The 21,568-nt window shown below is 40.9% G+C and overlaps 1 protein-coding gene and 1 pseudogene across 1 annotated transcript; both read left to right on the forward strand.

The window, feature by feature from the left end:
* The first annotated feature begins 6,968 nt into the window (after nt 1-6,968).
* Nucleotides 6,969-7,895, forward strand: LOC124087834 (olfactory receptor 7A17-like). The gene has a single exon (XM_046436963.1). The coding sequence runs from the start codon at nt 6,969-6,971 to the stop codon at nt 7,893-7,895; it is 927 nt and encodes a 308-aa protein (XP_046292919.1).
* Nucleotides 7,896-17,825: 9,930 nt separating this feature from the next.
* Nucleotides 17,826-18,777, forward strand: LOC124087695 (olfactory receptor 7A40-like; annotated as a pseudogene).
* Nucleotides 18,778-21,568: the final 2,791 nt, after the last annotated feature.

Consider the following 21,568-nt stretch of genomic DNA (forward strand, 5'->3'; position numbering starts at 1 on the left):
AGACTAACAAGACCCCCGACTGAAAAAATTAGAGTCTGAGATCTGGGGGTAGCAGCAGGAGAGAACATGCCCTGCTCAAGAAGGAAAACCCAGCGAGAGTTTCCTCTTGTTCTCCCTGTCACATCCACCCCCTTGACAATGGAGGTTCCCCCTACTACACACATTCAGGATCGATGGTCCTCACCCACCCATTGACCCACACACAGCTCTTCTCTGGAATCACCCTCACAGAAACACTCAATTCTTGAGGAATCCCTCCAGGCAATAAGTTTCGTATCCCAAATCGATCATCATGTTGTCCAACTCAAAAGGCACAAAGACATGTGTTTCTATCATGTGAGGCACTGTCTAGACCCAGGTAGTGGGTGGGGTGGTGCAGTCTTCCTGTAGAAAACACAAGAGTGACAACCAACTGTGAAATGGAAAACAGGTGAGGCATTTCACACTCCTTCAAGCATCAAATGTTTACTAATTGTGTGTTTTGGATTTGCAACAAGGAGGATGAGAAGAGTGGGAGAAATCACTTAATGCGTCAAGAATCATCAGCTGCATTGATTTCCTAAGAGTGTAAAATAGTAGAAAAGAATCTAACAATCCTTCATGGGCCTACTTGGAGCCACCATGAGCAGGTCAGACATGGCGCCCATGAGTCCAACTTTGCACAGGGTGGTGGAATCAGGCTCTGTGTTGCCTGCCTGGGTCCTGGGAACATTCTTAGGCATTTCATCTTCAATCATATCTCCTTGAGGAAGAGCACAAATAATTTTAAAAAATTAAAAATTTCTCAACAACAAAAGCAATCATATGTTTTTGATGCCAAGACACCTACCAAGGATCATCTATATGGGAAAAAAATAAGAGCAAAGAAAAGAAAAACAATGAGAACCCATGAAGGGGAACTACACAAAGGCTGACAAAATTTGTAAATTACTACATAGAATATGAAAAGACATTTCTATGACATTTCATACTGAGAAGAAAAATTGGAGTTTATGTTTAATTTTTATCAACACAATAATTGTTCAAAAATACTAATTGTAGATATTTACCGGGATGAGATGTGAAGTTTCATTACATGTATACATTTTGTAATGCTCCTATTGGGGTACGTAGCAAGTCCATCACCTCAAATATTTGTAATTTATTTATTTATAATGTTATTGTGCTGAGATTATTGAAACGCTCCCTGTGGGTAGTTTAAAATATGCAATACATTATTGGTAACTAGAGTTGCCCTACTGTGTGACTGAATACCAAAACTGACACCATGCATGGAACTGTGACCTGGTACCTGGTGATCCACATTTCCCCCTCTCACTTCCCAGGCTCCAGTGACCACTATTCTACTCCCTGCTTCTATGAGACTAAGCTGGCAAGTGTCAACTTGTTTAGGCAGAAGCTGAGCTACTGAGTCCATATCTGACCACCAGAACTGAGGTGGTGGAGGCCTTCAGAGTGGAGAAGGCCTGGGAATGCCTGTCCTTGACTCTGACAGTGGAGCACACTCTGTGCTCAGTAATGGAACCACCATGTGATGATCTGGAAATCCCACCTCTAGTATTGTTTTAGTCAGCCTTTTCACTGCTGTGATCAAAAGACCTGACAAGGAACACATAGATGAGGGAAAGTTGACTTGGGGCTCATGTTTTCCAAGGTCTCAGTACACAGATGGCTGACTCTATTGCTCTGGTCCTGAGATGAGGCAGAACATCATGGCACAAGGGTTTAGAGAAGGAAAGCAGCTCATGGCATAGCAATCAGGAAGCAGAGAGAGCTCTACTCTCCATAGCCAAAATATAAATCCCAAAGTCATGACCCCAGTGACTTCATGCTTCCAGCCACATCCTACCTTCCCACAGGTAACACCCAGTAAATCCCTATCAGTGAATGAATGCACTGATTAGGTCAAGTCTCTCATAACCAAACCATTTCACCTCTGAATGTCTGTGCTATTTAACACATCAGTTACTGGGACACACCTCATATCTAAACCATAACAGTATTCATGCAAAAAAGTGAATATCTCAAAGAGACATCTGCACTTCTATATTTGTCACAGCATTCATTATTCAAAACAGCCAAGACATGGAATCTACCTAATCTACCATCAACTGATAAATGGATAAAGAAAATACAGCACATATACACAATGGAACAGGATTCAGCCATAAAAATAGATGAAGTCCTGTCCTGTGCAACAAAATAGATGGGACTAGAGGTAATAATGTTAAGAGAAATTAATTTCAATTTCATGGAACTAAAGATTCGAATGGTAGTGACCAGGGATAATGTGGTTTAGGGGAGGGAAATTTGAGAAAACGCTATCAAAGAATACATATTTCCATGAGATAGGAGGAATACATTCATGAGATCTACTGCACAACATAGTGACTACAATTAATAACATTGAATTTTGAACACTCAGGCTGTATTTTTTGCTCCCTATCACTTTGGACAAAGTACAGTTCATCCAATTCCAGGTGCAGCACCAACTCCTCAGTTTACAGACACAAACTTTCTCTGAACATCACCAGTGTCTCCAGGAGACCTCACCCTGGTGGAGGACCACTGCCCTGGAGCATAACAGGGACATTCTGAGTCAAGCTCATTCTTAACTCAAGTTGTAACTTTAGGCAGATCACTTAACTTCTCTGAGCTCATTTTTGCAAAAGTAAAGTGGGTCCCTAATAGTACTAACTTCTTATAATGTACGTGTAGAAATTAAATGAGATTACCCTTGTAATTTTCTAACATCATTCCAAGGTGCATAAAAATATAAAATATCTCTTATAATTACCAAAAGTTTCATAAATGAAGGAATCTATGAAAAAAATTTTTGCTCCAAGAATGAAACTTCTACATGTTTTGTAAAAACTACCATGAATCCAGGAGTTGTAGCTACTTATCACAAATTTTATTTAAAAAGTGAACACAGTTCTCTCCTTCTATGAAGTGGGAATAGCAATTTTCAAAAGATGTCAAGATCGGTGTCCCCTTTACAAGGCAGTGATTAGGAGTTCTGAGGAATCTAGCAAATTCAGATAACTCAGACTTTAGAGAGAATTATAAGTAAGGATTGGGCAAAAGTGTAAGGAGGTTAGACTTCTAGATTGAAGGGAAATTCATGGACAAAGAGTAATAAAGACCAGATTCACCCGATTTCTATTCTCGTGTCTTAGTAACAGAGAACAATCGGGATTTTTTTTTTTCTGCTCAGACCAATATCCCACAGGGACATCAGGTACTACTCAGGGGTTGGAGTTAACAAGAGGAACTGTATGTACTTCATGAGAAGAGATAGGGAGCTATAAATAGAGCCTGGGATGCTGTCCCTTAGAGAGGCACTAGACAGAACAAGGTGGCTTCTTTTGGTGTCTGAGATCTGTTTAGGGGACCAGGGCTTCACTCCTTCTGCTGCTTGTCCAACTCCATCACCAAACAACCAGGGAGAAATCCAGACTTCCACCGAGTTCTTCTCTCTAGACAATCCATCCAGGTGAGCCTGAGACACTGACAGGTACTGTAGGAAAGGGTCAGCAAGGATGGAACCTGACAAAATGGACCAGAGGTCACTTGAGAACCAAGCCAGCTCAGCCCAGAGCTCAGAGACTCTGTTTCCTTACTGGACTAATTTCAATTCATTCACTGTGTTAACAAGATAAGTGTCTTTAAACTCTGCAGTGCATAGATCCTGGGAACAATTATGTAGTGAGCATAGAAGTCCAGTGGGGTGAGACTCATGAATAAGTGGTAGGAAACATTCCCATAGAATTAGACCATAGTCAGGGAGATTGTCAATAAGGAAGTATAAGGGAGTATCAGGTTGGGGGAGAAGTGCAGTGAAGTGAGGGTATTATTTCTTTAATTTTTAACATGGAGTGTATTTGAGCCTGTTTTCCGTATCCGTTTCTAGTATCTGACTCCTGCTTAGCTTACAATTACTATCTTACAACCACAGTTTTTGAGACATACATTGCACAATATCTTCTCTCATACATGGCATTCACATGAAAAGAAGTTTTGATAGGTCAAAAGAACCAAAGGAACTTTACCTTGTATCTCCTTTTTCTTCTGCTGAAATTGAATATATTTTTGAGTGGGTTGTTCTTTCCTTCCTCTGCAATTCCAAATTGTTTATGCAAAATGTTTGCTTGTATGAAAGTTGTTGTCATTGCTTTCTGGCATTCTTTTGAAGGAAAAATTGGATATTTTTTCTAAGTTTTCTGTTTGCCATTTCTTTTACTTAGGTATACAAATATTTGGGGGAAATGATATATAAACTTTGGTGAAATCTATCAGCCAGGCATATTACAGACTCTTTTCCTCTATGCTTTCTAAGTATGGAAAGTTCCCCTGCATGACTAGTAGTCATCAATTACCTCCTGTGCCCTTTTCCATCTTCTTGCCTATGTTTTTCCTGATCACTGCCTTTCTGCCTTGGGTGATTACTTCTATTTGGACGAGCAGCAATCATCTTCTGCAATCCTGTGGAATGTATGTTTTTCACTCAACTGAAGCTTGCCTGCTTCTTTATTGGAGCTTACATTTTACACATAAAAGCACCATTATGTTTATGGAGTTTCCCTTTCTGTATGATAGGTATAAATATTCATTCTTTTAGTTGAGGAATAAGTGAGATAATACATGTAATGGATGCAGCTCAATGCATGGTGAGACTCCTAAAGGGAGCTCTGAGAATATTTCAATCACAGATGTGACTTAATTTCATTATTCTTGCTATTGTATCTGGGGTCATAAGCACATCTGGATGCATTTGTTGTTATATAGGATGAGATAATAACGTTGGATATTATTTCTTCCAATGGTCCTAAAGAAGTACCTATTTTTATTATTTTATTTCCAAGGGTTTGCCAATGCAATGTTGACTCGTGTTGTTGGTATTACATTATTTATACTTCAGATCTTTTTATTAAAATTTATTTTAAATTTTCATTTCATTTAATGCAGTTGTTGTGAATTCATTTATTCACCTGTCATTCTTTATTCTGCAGACCTTTAACTTCAAAATCTTTTCTATGTGTTCTAATTTTTTTTAACCCTTGTGAAAGTAATGTAAGTGAACAAAGCAGGTAAGATTTTTTGCTCATTTTCACCTTATATTATAGTGACCAAAGGAAGAGTGCAGGGGAATAAGTGCATCTGTGGTAGAACGTCCACAAGAGTACATCACAGGAAGAGGAGGTCGGAGGGCCATGGCAGGTGCGGACTTTTATAGAGATTCATATACAGTGAGCAGACCTCAGAGCCAGGGCCCTTGAGCTCATGTATTCCAAACTGTTAATAATCTTCCTACATGTTGTTGAGTTCATTTTGCTTGTATTTTGTTGGGAATTTTTACATCTATGTTTATTAAGGATGTAAGCTTTTAGTTTTTTTGTACAGTTGTTGTCTGGCCTACATGTGACTATTATAACACAGCCATCTGAATCCTAAATAACTGAGAGATATTGGGAGGGATCCACAGGAGTCCTTTAAAATCAAAATACTACATGATTCCATGTGCATGATCTGTAAAGCTGTCAATCTCACGAATGCATGGGACAGTGCGGTGTCTGGGAGGGCAGAAAGGAATGTGTGGGCTGATTTAGTGGGTATATAGTCAGTGTTATATAAGATCATTCATTTCCAGACACCTGCCGTGCAACACAGGGCTAGGCAGTAACAAATGACTCTACACTTGAAGTCCTGCTATGAGGATAGATCTGGGGCTAATCGTTTTTACCACAGAAAACAACAAAACAAAATTAAAAAGCACACTCTGGGAGGTGATGTGTGTGTCTATAGCACTGACTGCATAAGAGGCACCAGGGTTCCGTGTGTCTGAACTCATCAGATTGTACATATTATACAAGCAGCTCTTCAGATATAACTACCCTTCAGTAAACGTTCTTAAAACAGAAGATAAGAACAACATGTGGATAAAGGACCCTCTGCATCTTGAAATCACAAACTTTCAGCAGTGTCAAGGAGGCCACCTCCTTCCTCCCTGTTCTCATACTGGGTCCTTCCCCCATCTCCTCCTGTTTGTTCTGGTTGACAGCATGCCTTGCTTTTGAAAGAGCATCACCCACAGGACCTTTGCACTGCTCACTCCTCCAGACAGGCACACACCTCTGTATACAATCTCATCATTCCATCTTGGGATCTCTACTTAAATAACATCTTATTAACCTGTCTTGCCTGTGCCCCATAAATAATAGCACTTCCATCCACTCTTTTTACCTGTCAATGATTTCTTTATGACAATTATTACCATCTGACATGTTATAGGATCGTTTCTTTCTTGAAATATTTTTAATGTTTGTATTAGTGCCTTACAGCTGTACATAACAATGAGGTTTATTTTGACATAATCACACTTGCATTGAAAATAATTTGTTCCATTTCAGTTCCTAGTCCCTTCTCCTTCCCCTTTCACCTTGCTGGACAACGCCAGCCTTACCCCCATCTATTTATTGTTTTATAAATTGGTACATTATAGGTATATACAAATGTGGAATTCACCATATGTTTTTAATATTTTAACTGATAAAGTGAAACTCTATGTATTTAGGGGATGCCATGTGTTGTTTTAATACATGTAGACATAACATAAAGTTAAAATCTATCTGCTCAAATATGTATCATTTCTTTATGGTGAAAATTCTCAAAATCTTCCTTAAGCTCCTGATTTTTATTCATTTCCTTACATACTTGTATTTTTTCTGCAAGAATATTTTATTTTAAAATCTTACTGCCTAGAAAGTGCAATTATGGTTGGACCCAACTAATATCCCATACTTTCAAAAAAGTGTTGTTCATAAAACTGTATAGTATATGATCCATTGGTGAAAAGTGGACAGGGACCGGAATTCCTAATTAGAGATGGCATGGGGGATGCCTTAAAGGGAACCAGATAGAAAAATTAGTGATGTTAATTTTCTCTTTCCTGGTGTAAATCAAAGCACATGGAAGCACAAAATGACACAAAAATTTCAGAATTTCTTCTTCTGGGAATTTCAGAGGAACCAGAACTGCAGCCCCTCATCTTTGGGCTTTTCTTCTCCATGTACCTGGTCACGGTCACAGGAAATCTGCTCATCATCCTGGCCACCATCTCAGACCCCCACCTGCACACACCCATGTACTTCTTCCTCTCCAACCTGTCCTTTGTAGACATCTGCTTCACCTCCACCACGGTCCCAAAGATGCTGGTGAACATCCAGATGCAAAGTAAAGTCATTACCTATGCAGGCTGCATTATACAGATTTACTTTTTTGCATTATTTGTAGGACTGGACAATTTCCTCCTGGCTGTGATGGCCTATGACCGGTTTGTGGCCATCTGCCATCCCCTGCACTACATGCTCATCATGAGCCCCAGGCTCTGTGGATTTCTGGTGCTGGCATCCTGGGTCATGAGTGCTCTCCATTCCTTATTGCACAGCTTAATGGTGTTGCGACTGTCCTTCGGCACAGGCTTGGAAATCCCCCACTTTTTCTGTGAACCTAATCAGGTAGTCCACCGAGCCTGTTCTGACACTTTCCTTAATGACCTGGTGATATATGTTGCAGCTGTGCTGCTGGCTGGTGGCCCCCTCGGTGGTATCCTTTACTCCTACTCCAAGATCGTATCCTCCATCCGTGCAATCTCATCAGCACAGGGCAGGTACAAAGCCTTCTCCACCTGTGCATCTCACCTCTCTGTGGTCTCCTTATTCTATTGCACACTCCTGGGAGTGTATCTTAGTTCTTCTATTACCCAAAATGCACACTCAAGTGCCACAGCCTCTGTGATGTACACTGTGGTCACCCCCATGCTGAACCCCTTCATCTACAGTCTGAGGAATAAGGACACCAAGAGAGCTCTGAAAATACTCTTTGAGAAACTATAAAAGCTCCCATTATCCTGGACCTTCAAAACTACTGCTGATTGCAAGGTTTGAAGCCTCAGAGCAAGAAATTACAATATTTTGACCAGATTGTGAAATGAGACCTGTCTCCTATTTACTTTCTGAAATCTCCATTTCTTTGATTTTAACTTCTCCAAAAAAATGTAAGGTATCTAAATCACCTTATGAGATTTCTGCTCTGACATCTGCATAGCATTCACTGTTATTTGGTTGCACACTCCCTCAAATTTGTTTTCCATCATGGGTTGGAAAGATTGGAAAATCCCATTTATTTATGGGAAAACATGAATTTCTGAAGAATAATTTCTTTTAAGGACATAGATCATACCAAGTTAACTTTGGTTTGATTGTACAAAAATACTTTGCCATGTGCTGTGCTCCTCAGGTGGAAAAATCCCACACTTGACAATGAAAGTCATTTTCATAGTTTTATCCTGGAGGAGAGGCCAGGTTCAACAGTTTTATCTTGGAGTCATCATTAATTTGTATCTCACTGTCCTTGTCTGCTCTTCCTAAGAATGTGAGTTTTTAACCAATATATTTATTTAATTTTTTTTGTACCTGGCAGAAGCTTTTTTCTCTTTATTGGGATTCTGTTTTCTTATGCAGCTTGGTGTCTGCTGTATCTACAATTACCACAGGAAAAAACAGTTATGTAATCTCCATCTCCAAGAGAAGGCTACAACAGAAAGTAAATGAGAAATAATAGGTTGATTTATCTCACTTCAGAATCAGAGAGGATCTTAAATGTGATGAGATAGACTTGTACATTGCATATTGTATTGCTATGCAAATATGAATTTCATACTGTAAGTAATCACTAAAGAGTGGAAGAGTACTCTACAAGTGTAAGGGGTTTTGCTCATTGAATATCGGTGAGCAATTCTTATTTTCCATTTCTACTTGAAAATTTCTAGTGCTGTCTAGAAAAAAAATGAATTCTTCTGTTGTTCTAAGTGAACTATCCACAATTTTCTGAATTTTTTCATAACAACTAAAAGGGTAGTGAATGAGCAATATCAATATCATCCATTATAAATGTCCTTCATACTCAAGAATCATGTCAATCATCCCAACCAGAGCATAACTTACAAACAATCCTGGATTCTTGCACAGTATTGTGATAGCAGGCCACAGATCTCCTGCACAAACACGCATATACTTTTACTGAATCAAGCTCAGAATAAGTCCTCCCATCAGGTCCCATTTGAATAAAGCCATTACATGAAACTCTCAGCATTTAGAAATGTTTGTTATGCAACAATATCTAACCATCACAATAAACAAAGGAAACAGAACAGAGGGCATTTATAATAAACAGCTATTTTAATTTTTGGCATTCACTATAATCTTTAAAGACAACATTCACAGTTTTATGCTAAAGGTCAGGTAACACAGTTATAGGTTGCAAGGATGAGCACTTGGACACCTGTGCTGGACTCTCATCTATCATATCTAACATCCACCAAGGAGCTCTTACCTAGGAAAGCTCACACCCACAAACACACACACAGACACACAAACACACACACACAGAGAGAGAGAGAGAGAGAGAGAGAGAGAGAGAGAGAGAGAGATTGAGAGACATTCACTAACATGGTTCCCAACTTGCCTACTTGCTTGAATGGAGTGGCCATCAAAATTCTGTGAAGGGGCAGATAATAAATGTCTTGAGCTTCACAGGCCAAATGGTCTCTCATACTGACTCAGCTCTGCCATGAGGGTGGCAGCCATCATAGACAACACACAGATGGGAAGGTGTGACTGACTCCAAATAAAACTTTACTTATGGAGACCAAAAGTTAGACTTGATGCAAATCAAAATCACAGTGAGATGCACTTCACAGCTCTTCAAATGAACATAGGAAAACTAATCAATGTGATTTCACTGACAGGTGGAATCTGAAAAAGCGGATCTCATGGAAGCTGAAAGTGATTAGCAGGGTCTGGACAGGAGAGGCAAGAGGGATAAAGGGGAGAAGTTAGTCAATGGATATGTTAGATGGCAGGAAGAATTGTGGTGTTCTGCTGTATACTAGGGTGACAAAAATTAATAGTATATCAAATGTATCTTTAAAAAGCTAGAAGAAAAAATTTTGATTTCATCACAAAGAAATGATAGATGTTGCAGGTGAAAATATGTAATTATCTTCATTAATCATTATGCAAAGTCCATATTTATCCAATATCATATTGTATACCCCCAAATATATACAATAATTGGTCAATAACAATAAAATTAAAAATTAAAAAGTAATAAAAATTTTTAAAAGGAAAATAGCAATGTTGGTGAATTAATAATTTGGAATCCTCATCCATTATTCCTGGGAATATAAATATTATAGCTACTGGAGGAAAGAGTTTGGCAACTTCTCAGGTTAAATATAGAAGTGTCATATCACCTAGCAATTCCACCTTGTGTGTATACACACAAAAGAAGGAAAAACAGGGTCTCAAAAGAGACTTGATCACCAAGATCCAAAGCAACACAGTAGAAAAAGGTGAGGAAAATGGTGTCCGTCAACAGACACCTGCATAAACACAATGCTGTGTACTCAGGACAAAAGGTCAGTCAGCCAGGAGCAGAAAGGACCTTCTGACACATGCCACAGCCTGGGTGGATTTGGAGGCACCTAAGATCACCTGGGGAGTGTGTTGCTCTCATGTGCAGAAAACAAATCATACTCCAAGTCAGAGTGCTTTCCTCAAGTGCAGACCTCAAGGTGTGTGGCTCTGACCCAGCTGTGTTTGCCCCAGGTGTGTCATCATTATGGGAGGGTGGCTGAGGAAAAGGCCCCCACGTGAGAGGAGCCCACCCTTCCAACACAGAGGAAGAGGAGGCCGTGGCGGAATCCCCCAAGCCTCTTACAGCTTCTTCCCATGGAGCAGGTCATGTCTGCCCACATCCTATTACCTGATGCAGGTCACTTTTGCATTAGGCTTTTCCAGAGGAAGTGGAGAGTGACAGATGGAAACACAGGTTCAGATATGCGATGGACTCCCGTGATCACAGAGGCTGAGTGTTTCCACATTGGCTGTCTGCAGCTGGAGAGCCAGAGAAGCCAATCACGTGACTCAGTCCAAGAAGCCAGAGGCCTCAGAACCAGGGAGGACAATGGTGCAGCAGCCAGTCCAGGAGGAGAGACGCCAGGACCCAGAGGGAAGCTGGGGCCAGTGCTAGAGTCCAGAGGCTCCAGAAACTGGAGTCCGATGTCCAGCAGCTGCAGCAGGAGAGAACATGCCTGCTCCAGAGGGAAGAATCAGCAGGGAGCTTCCCCTTGTTCTGTCTTCCTGTTCAGTGCAGGGCCAGACGTCTGGATGGAGTTGCTCATGGGGAGGGAGACTCATCACTCTGTCCAGTGACTCAATGACAATCATCTTTGGAAACACTCTCCCAGAGGCACAGAGACCTAAAGATTTACCAGTTCTCCTGGCATCCTTCAATCCACTCAAATAGACCCCCAAAATTAACCACTAACTTGTCCATTTCCAAAGTCACACAGGAGGGACATGCATTCATATCAGGCAAGGCAGGGCCAAGACCCAAAGTCCTGGGTAGAGTTGGTCAGTCATCCTGTAGAATATGTGGGCATGATGACTAATTGTAAAATATAAAACAAGTTCTCTGAGGGGCAGAATCAGAGAGGAAAGCATTTCTACTTCTGGTGGCATCAAAAAAAGTTTATGAATTATCTTCTATGGATTTACATGAGATGAGAAATAAGGGACAAATAATTTGATGCACCAAGAAATATCAGTTTTTTAGATCTTCCCAAGAGAAGAACATAGTAAAACAACTTAAAAGAGTCTGAAAACCTTTACTGTGGCTATTTGGACCATTCCTGAGTGGGTCAGAGATGCTGCCCATGAGTCCAACACAGCACAGGGGGGTAGACCAAGGCTCTGAGCTGCCTGCCTGGGTCCTGGGAGGATGTCCCTGCACCACCTCTCCCTGTCTCCCAGGAGACACTCAATGCTGGACTCACTTTCTGTGCCAGGAAACGCTTGTGATGTCACAGTGACCTGAGCCAATGAGGAGCAAGGCAATGGTCACAATGGCTGCTATCTGTGGGATATCTACTCACCACAGGTCATTTCATGTGATCTTTAACCTATGAGTAAGTTCACACAGACACTCCATGAAGAAGGGGAGTCTACCAAATTTGTAGATAAGGAGCCAAGGACAACAAGTTTCATTTCCTATCACACAAGGGAAGCCTTCAAGAGGCAAATGTCAACTTATTTAGGCAGAAGCTGAGCTACAGAGTCCAGCACCTGACCACCTACATTAGAACTGAGGTGATGAAGGCCTTCATGGTGGAGAAGGCCTTAGAATGCCTGCACTTGACTCTGATGCTGGGCAATAGCCTCAGTGGTCAATAATGGGAAAACCAAATCGTGTAGCAATTGCATCACTGGAAATGTTCATCCAAAGGAAATGAAGCTAGTCTCAGAGACTTCTGTACTTCCATATTCACTTAGCCTTATTCAGATAAGCAGATATGGAATCCACCTATGTCTGGCTACATGGATGGATGAATTAAACATCTTATGTATACTCAGGGGAGTATGGTTCAACCATAAAAATGGATGAAATTCTGTCAGCTGTGACAACACAGATGGAAATGGAAGTCCCCAGAGAAGTGAAAGTGAGACAGAATGACAAATGCTGCATGATCTCACTCACCTGTGGAATCTAAAACTTTAATTTTATGGATATAAAAAAAGTGAAATGTTGGTCACCAAGGACTGATGTGGTTTGTGGGAATGTGCGGAGAGATGTTGGTCAAAGGATCTGAGGTTCAGCTAGACAGGAGGAAGAGTTCAGGAGACCTACAACCTGGTGACCATAGTTAGCAACAGAATCTTTAACAGAGGTGAAGGGATATCGAGTGTCTCACCACAGAAATAATAACCACAGGAAGTGATGCATGTGATGATTAGCTGGAGCAGTCACTCCACAGTGCATGTGTTCTTGAAAACATTCTGTTATAGGCCATTATCACAATTCAAAAAAGGAAAACAAAAGAAGAAGAACAAGGAGAAGGAGAAGGAGAAGGAGAAGGAGGAGAGGAAGAGGAAGAGGAAGAAGGAGAAGGAGAAGGAGAAGGAGAAGAAGAAGAAGAAGAAGAAGAAGAAGAAGAAGAAGAAGAAGAAGAAGAAGAAGAAGAAGAAGAAGAAGAAGAAAGGAGAAGAAGAATGGTCCACCTACCATTCTTGTAGCCTGACTGGCAACTCTTGCAAAAGCACAACCTCTGGCCACACCAAAAAACCTGTCAAATCACAACCTGAATTTCAACCAGATCCCCCAAGTGATTCATATTCACACTGAAATTGGAAACATTCTGGTCAGAAAAGTATTTCTCAAACTCCCCACTGTTGACATTTGTGTAAAATAACACTTTGATGTGTGGTGTCCTGTGCTTTCTTGGCCACTGAGAAGGATCCCAGGCTTCCACCTCCTAGGTTCTGTATAAATCCCAAGTGATAAAAATCCAAAATTTCCTCATCAATTGCCACCCGTTTCCAGCAGGCCTGATCATGCCTGGTGGAAGACCGGTACCCTGGAGCAGGAGAACAGGGAACAAGCTCATTCTAACTCAGTTCATAACTGGAGGCAGATCTATTAGCCTCTCTGGTCCCCATTTATACAAATATAAAATGAGTCATGACACTATTGACCTCATACAATATACATCTATAAAAACTAAATGAAACAATTCGTGTAAGATTCTAACTTCAGTCCATGCTGCAGGCACTTGCACAAACACACACACACACACACACACACACACACAAATACCTAAGTATATCACTAATAATTGCCTAATATTTTATAAATAAAGGCATGAATGACAATTTTTTCCAAGGCAAACTGTGACACTATATTCTATTTTTTCAAATGACAGTTTTTAACTTTAGTTCCAAGCATGAAATAACTAAGTGCTTTGTAAAAAGCATCATGATTTCAAGCGTTGTGGTAAATTTCCAAGACTTTATAACAAACACTGTTCTATTCCCTGATGAAGAGACAACAGCAATTCTCTGAAGGCATTGGGGGCTGTGTCCCTCCAAGCCAGTGCTTGGTCAGTCCATGAATCTAGCAAAGTCAAGTAGCTTGGAGGAAATCGTAGCTAAGGATTGCGCAAAAATGCTAAGGAGTGTAGATTTCTGGAAGGTGGAGGATTTTATGGAGAAAGAAAAACAAAGACCAGATTCACCTAATTGCCCTGATATCTTGGGAATATAGAATAATCAGGAACATTTTACTTTCTGCTCTGACCAATATCCCCCAGGAAAGTCAGGAACTCAGGGGATGGAGTGACGAGAGGACAGTATCTAATGAGCAGAGAGGGAGCTACAAGGAGCTGCCCTGATCTTGTCCCTCAGAGTGTGCAATCACAGGCTGAGCAGGACATGGTGGCTTGTTCTGGAGTCCTAAGTTTGGATGGAGGGCTAGGGATTCACTCCTCCTGCTGTCTTGTCTGAGAACAGAGCTTCAGTCTCCACCATCAACTTCCACAAGGACTTCCACAAGGATACCTTCTCAGACACCCCATCCTTGTGAGTCTGAGACCTGGTAGGTCCCGCAGGAAATGTTCAGCAAGAACAGAAGCTGACAACATCGACCCAGCCAGCCCAGAACTGAGAGAGCTGAGTGCTGACTCACCCACCTGCCACTGATTAACATGTTAAAAAGAGAAGGGACTCTCAGACTCTGCAGTGCTTAGATCATTGCTGACAACTATATAATGAGATCAGAGTCCAATTGGACAAGACTGGGAAAGTGTATCAAGTATTTTCCATAAAATGAGAACATATCCAGGGAGCTCCCCAATAACAGGTTGGGCAAAATGAGTCTCAGGGATGGCAGGTTGTGCAGTGAGGTGAGGTCATTTCTTTCTTTAATTTCAGCCTGGAGTGTATTCAAGCCATTTCCATACTCATTACAAAGGTGAGACTAGGACTGCTTACAAATACTGCCTTCAGGGGACACACATCTCACAGCATCCTCTCTCATGCTAGGTGGTCACATGAAATAAGTCTTACTTAATACGTTAGTGTAGAAAATTAAAGAGCTTTATTTTGCAATTTTTATTGCAAAGGCTGAGTCTATTTTAGCTTGTTAGCCTTTTCTTTCTCTTTGCAATTGCAAATACTTTGCTTTTATGGGAACTGGGTATTTTTTTTAACTCTGAGAAGAATTGGAAGTTGTTTTCACTAAGATTGCTGTTTGCATTTAATTCTTTTATATATGTATTGCCCTTTCGAGGGAGAACATGTGAGTTAATAAATTTCATGTGGCCAAACCTATGAGTTGGTCACATTGCTGACCCACCCCTCCATTGTTTTTTATACTAAAGTTCTTCTTCATTATCGGAAGTAATTAAGTCCCTTTTATACCATTTTGCATCTCATTTCTTATCTGTTCTTCCTTATTACTCCCTTTTTGCTTTTGAGTTGGTTCTATTTTTATGAGTAGCAATCACCCCCTGCCTCTTGTGGAAGATATTTCATTGCAATCAAGTGAAGATCACCTGTATCTTTCTCATATGCATGTTTCATACACAGGAGTTAAGTTACATCAACAGAGATCCTCTCTCTGCACAGTTGGAATAGGCACCTGACTCCATGGGCTTACTGTTGGGAATAGGTGGGAAGATGCAGGTAGCACTCCTGGCCCACGTGCATGGTGGGAACTCATGAGGGGAGCGGTGGTGACACTCTAACCTTGGTTGTTACTCCATCGCTCCTGGCGTTATGTCCAGTGTCTTAAGCACATATATACACACTTATGTTTTTACAGGATGAAATCGTACCTTTGGATACCACATCTTTCACTGCTCCTAAAAAAAGTATCTTTTTTATTATGTATTTCCAGGTCTTTGTCAATATTTAATTAGAGAATCATTGTGATAGTTATTTTAGTTCTTTTGATGAAAATTTTACGTTGGATTTTCATTAATTTCATTTAATGAAGTTGATTTGCAACCATTTATTCACCTGATTATTCTTTTCTTACAGAAACTCTAAATTTATTAATTTTTTTTCAATTAAACTGTCCACATTTGTGAAAACACAAAATGAAGAGAAAATTGTAGAATATCTTCTCATTTGGACCTTAGATTATAATGGCAAATGTAGACTATACAGAAACCAATGCATGTATGTTATAATGTCCTCAGGGATAAGTCCTCTGAGGAAAGAGGGCAAAATATCAGGAGAGGGGCAGGATTTTATGGAGGGTATTATAGATCAGGGGCAATTCAGTTCTTTTATTCCAAATTGTAATAATCCTCTTACCATGTCATTGAAAGTATTTTGCTTTTATTTTGTTGAGGTTTTTGCCTCTACATTCATCTAGCACAATGGCCTGTAATCATTCTTTTCTTGTTTAGTACTTATCTGGCTAAATTTAGCTTGTTCTAATACGGACTCCTGATCCCATCCAAGAGAGAGAAATGAGGAGGGACACATTTTGGCCCACAGGATACCTTTGAAAGTAGAATAATGCATGATTCTACAAGCGTGAGATTTCTAAAATTGTCACACTCATACACAGACTAGAACTGTGGTGTCAGGGAGTGGAGCAGGGGAAATGTGGGCCCTGTGTTTGCGGTTGGAATGTTAGAGTTATATGTGGTGATTAATTTCCAGACACCTGCTATACCACATAGTACTAGGACTAATGATATAATATTGTGCATATGAAAATGTTCTGGTAGGGTAGACCTTAGGGTAAATGGTCTTGCCCAAGAAAAAATCAAGAAAACAAGAAACAATAGAGACCCAGGGACACTCTTGGAGGCGATGTTTACATCTATGGGTTGAAGGGACAGCCAGAGTTCACAGGTGTCTAAACTCATCCTCTCATCCACATAAAGTATGTTCCACTCCTTTGGGGTCAGTTCCCTCAATAAAACCACCTCCAGCAACTGTCAGGAGAAAGCAGGGGAACAAAGGCCCCTCCTGAGAATCTCCACATCTCCCCAGAAGCCAGGAGGCAGCTCTTCCCTTGTGGCTTCCTTTGAAATGAGAATGTGCACAGAAAGCACTGTCCTCAGGACCCTGCACCGCTCACCCCTCCTGCCAGGCCCAGGTCTCTGCAGACCACCTCAGGGCGCCCTCCTCTCTTGCAGGCCTCGGCTCAAGTGTCACCTTTGACCCCTTTACCTGGACCCTCTGAAGAACAGCCCCTCTATCTCCCTCCCTTCTGATCTGTCCTAGTTGGATTCATATTGACTATACCATGTGACATTATGAGGACATATTATGAAGATGTTTCTTTTTAATTTTATCCATTACATAACACTTACACATATGCATGTTGTGCCTTGTGATGTGCTTATCTAGGTACACTCTGATGTTTAAATCTAGCTCCTCAATAGGTATCATAAGTTTATGGAGAAAACATTAGAAACTCTCTTCTAGAGCTGCTTTTCTTTAAAAAAAAAATTATAGCTGTGGTTGGACACAATATACCTTTATTTATTTATTTTTATGTGGTCCTGAGGATCAAACCCAGGGCCTTAACGTGCTTGGTGAGCACTCTACCACTGAGCCACATCCCCAGCCCCAAGAGTTGCTGTTTTTAGTAATTGTCTATATACATTTGTTCTCCATAATGAAAACTTAGGGTCTTCTATTTTTCAGCACCCTGTGCCCATTGCAGAGCCAGGGCCAGGAACAGGATCAGAACTCAAGGCCCCTTCCTCAAGGACATGGAAGGATTGTTCATTGGTAGAATACAAACTATGCTGAGGAAAAGGTAGTTAAGGACTGAAACTTCTAATTAGGAATAAATCAGCTTATTAGGGAACAAATCTGCTAACTAGGAACAGCACTGAGGTCATCCTAAAAGGGATTAGTTACAAAAACTACCCATGTTTAATTTTTTTCTCTTCACAGCACATGGAATCAAAGAATTTCACACAAATTTCTGAATTTCTTCTTCTGGGATTTTCAGAGGACCCAGAACTGCAGCCCCTCATCTTTGGCCTTTTCCTGCCCATGTACCTGGTCACTGTGCTGGGGAACCTGCTCATCATCCTGGCCACCATCTCAGACTCCCACCTGCACACGCCCATGTACTTCTTCCTCTCCAACCTGTCCTTTGTGGACATCTGCTTCACCTCCACCACTGTCCCCAAGACGCTGGTGAACATCCAGACACAGAGCAAGGCCACAACATAAGCAGGCTGCATCGTGCAGATTTACTTTTTTACATTGTTTGTAGAGTTGGAGAACTTCTTCATGGCTGTGATGGCCTATGACCGGTATGTTGCCATCTGTCACCCACTACACTGTCATCATGAACCCCAGGCTCTGTGGACTGCTAGTTTTGGTTTCCTGGATCACAAGTGCTCTCAATTCCTTGTTACAAAGATTAATGACGTTGCAACTATCCTTCTGCACAGACATGGAAATACCACACTTTTTTTGTGAAACTAATCAGTTGGTTTATCTTGCCTGTTCTGACACTTTCTTGAATAATATGGTGTTCTATCTTGTGGCAGGGCTGCTGGGAGGTGGCCCTCTCACTGGCATCCTGTACTCCTACTCCAAGATCATTTCCTCCATCCATGCAATCTCATCAGTTCAGGGCAAGTACAAAGCCTTCTCCACCTGTGCATCTCACTTTTCCGTGGTCTCCTTATTCTATTACACACTCCTGGGAGTGTACCTTAGTTCTTCTATTGCACAAAATGCACACTCAAGTGCAACAGCCTCAGTGATGTACACTCTTGTCACCCCTATGCTGAACCCCTTCATTTACAGTCTGAGGAATAAAGACATCAAGAGCACTCTGAGAAGACTCTTTTGGGAAGAAATTATTAAAGATCCCATGTTGGTGGGTCTTTAAAAATTGCTTTTGATCACAGGGCTCAAAGCCTCATAGTGAAAATTTAGGAATTTTTTTTTTTTAGAATTTTGAAATATGACTTGTTTCTTCTATCCATTTCCTGGAGTTTCTCTTTCTTCACTTTCAACTTCTCTATGAGAATAATAAAATACAGATGCTAAGCTTTTACTCCCGCTGATATCTGAGCAGTCTTCCTCTTTATTATCTACATACATTCTCAAAATTATTTTCAATCGTGAATTAGAGATATTGGAAATTCACACTTATCTCATGGGACAACATAACTTCTGAAAATCTTTTTTTTTCCTCAAATGATGAATCATACCAAGTGACTTTTCTTTTGTTGATACTAAAACACACAGTTGTGCATGATACTCCTGTGGGGGAATGCATTTGACAGTTAAGACAGCCTGTGTAATAATCCTATTCTGGAGGGAGTCCCACAGCATGGTTTTGCCCTTGTGGGTCCCTCATGCCTCCGCAGGTTTGAGTGTCCCACAATAAAACTTGACTTATGGAGACCAAAATGTGAATTTGATGCAAAATCACAATGAGATACTATTAACATTCCTTAAAATGAACCTAAAATCACTGATTTCTTGGAAGTGGAGAGTAGAATAAAGGTTAGCAGTGAATGGACAGGGGAATAGAAAAGGGTAATGGAGACAGGTTGCTTAATAGACACAAAGGTACAGGCAGACAGGAGGAATGCACTCTCTTGTTCCATTGCATATGAAGGTGACTAAACAACAAAATTATGCTCTATATGTGTAATAATGATTGTAATGCATTCCACTGTTGTCGTGTATTTTAAAAAATAATAAAATCAACAAAATAATAAATAAATAAAAGATCACTGGATGAGAGGATTTTGGATGATCTCAGCACAAAAATATGATACCTGTTTAAGGTGATGGATAGACCAATAACCTTGAATTAATCACTACTTAAATGTATACATATATCAAAATATCATTTTATAACTCATAATTACATAAAATTATCATCAATCAAAAATAGACTAATAATTCAAAAGTAACATAAACTTTTAGGAAGAAAATAATAATGTTGATGAGAAGGGGGAGAACCAGGAATCCTCACGCATTACCACCAGGAATGGAGAATGGCTCCACTACTGGGGAAAACGCTTGGGCAGTTCCTCAAAACAGAATTATCTTACACCCAACAACTCCACCCCATCAAAGAATGGAAAACAGGGACTCAAATAGACACTTGTACATCAGTGTCCACAGCAGCAATATTTGTAGTAACCAAAAATGGGGGAAGACAGTGTCCACCAACAGACACTGGCGTGAACATGGTGTGTGTTCATCACAGATCATTCAGCCAAGGAAAGAATCTACATGCTGACACTTGCTGCAAGGGTGAACTTTGCAAGCATTAAACTAAATAATAAACTAAAACAGAAGGACACATCTAGTGGGATTCCACTCATATGAAATAGCTAAAATATGCAAATTTGCAGAGATAGGTAGTAGATGGGAACTGAGCCATGGCTGGGGGAGGGAAGTGAAGAGCTCTTTCTCAATAGTTACAGAGTCTCTTTGGAGTGACGATAACTTTTGGAAACTGTAGTAATTGTGAAATGTATTTCATTCCACTACAATTAACATGGCAAATTTCATGTTACATGTTTATATTATATGTCTTAATCACAGTAAAAAAATAATTATTCAATTTGAGTTTCATACAATTTTCAAGTGTCACAATTACTGCTCTTGCTTTTATTTTTTTCAGCCACTTGAAAACATAAAACCCACTCATGTCTCATTTCAAAACAGGGGTAAATGAGTTTGTCCTGTGGACTGTGGCTTTCCAGCTCCTCTTCCGAGGTGCTCAGGATTAGAGAGTGCTGTCCCAGAGCCATTTCTGATCTGGTGGGCTCCTGGGTGGATGGCCTGGGGGAAGGTGTGGGGGTTTAAGGTTGGGGAGGATGATTGGAGACAAGGCCCGAATGGAGCTGGGATATTGGGTGACCCAGTCCTTCATGTCCCCAGCTGTGGAGGAGTGCTGCTCTGTGCAATGCCAGGGCCACAACTCCACCTGCTGGGTCAATGTGAAGGGCAGCCAGAGATGCCACAATTGTCATGGATAGGTGGCTGCATACAGGCCCCTGATTGGCTAATGTCCATGATTTATGAAGGTGTATGACCCTGACTCACAAGCATGTGTGCATTGATATACACACTTGTGTGCTCACAGATATGTACACATACACTCTGTTCATGGCTATATGTGGGAGCACACTTGTATGTGAGAAAACAGAAGCATACATGGGCACACACATTCATGAGCAAACGAAAGGCAAGCACATGTAAGCATGGGTGCACACATGCTCACACTCACGTGCACACACACCCACACACACCAATGTGTGCTTCTGCAGTTTTTTTCCCACAGAGGTCCCTACTCTAAGTGGACACCACCTTATGGAGGCCACAGCCTGTGAGTAGAAGCCACAGCAGAAGACAGTGCAGAGAAGGACTCTCACGTACACCATCTGCTCTGTTCTCTGCCCCAAGGTCCCCATCTCTGGCTCTGACCCCCTCTTCCCCGTGTTTCTCCCACTTCTTTCACAAATCCTAGAGTTGTTCTGAGACTTCCTGATGCTCAGCCAGTAACTAAATGTTGGGTGACAGTGCAAAGGAGGTGAGACTTCAGGAAAGCAGGAAGCTTCATGGACAAGCAGCAATAGATGCTAGCTCTGCCTGAGATTCACCTAATGAGCAGGAGAGGGAGCTGTCAGTAGAGCCTCTGATGCTGTCACCCA

The sequence above is a fragment of the Marmota monax genome, unplaced genomic scaffold, assembly GCF_021218885.2.
Source record: "Marmota monax isolate L192 unplaced genomic scaffold, Marmota_monax_Labrador192_F-V1.1 WCK01_AAM20220418_F8-fsc00021, whole genome shotgun sequence".
Classification (NCBI taxonomy): domain Eukaryota; kingdom Metazoa; phylum Chordata; class Mammalia; order Rodentia; family Sciuridae; genus Marmota; species Marmota monax.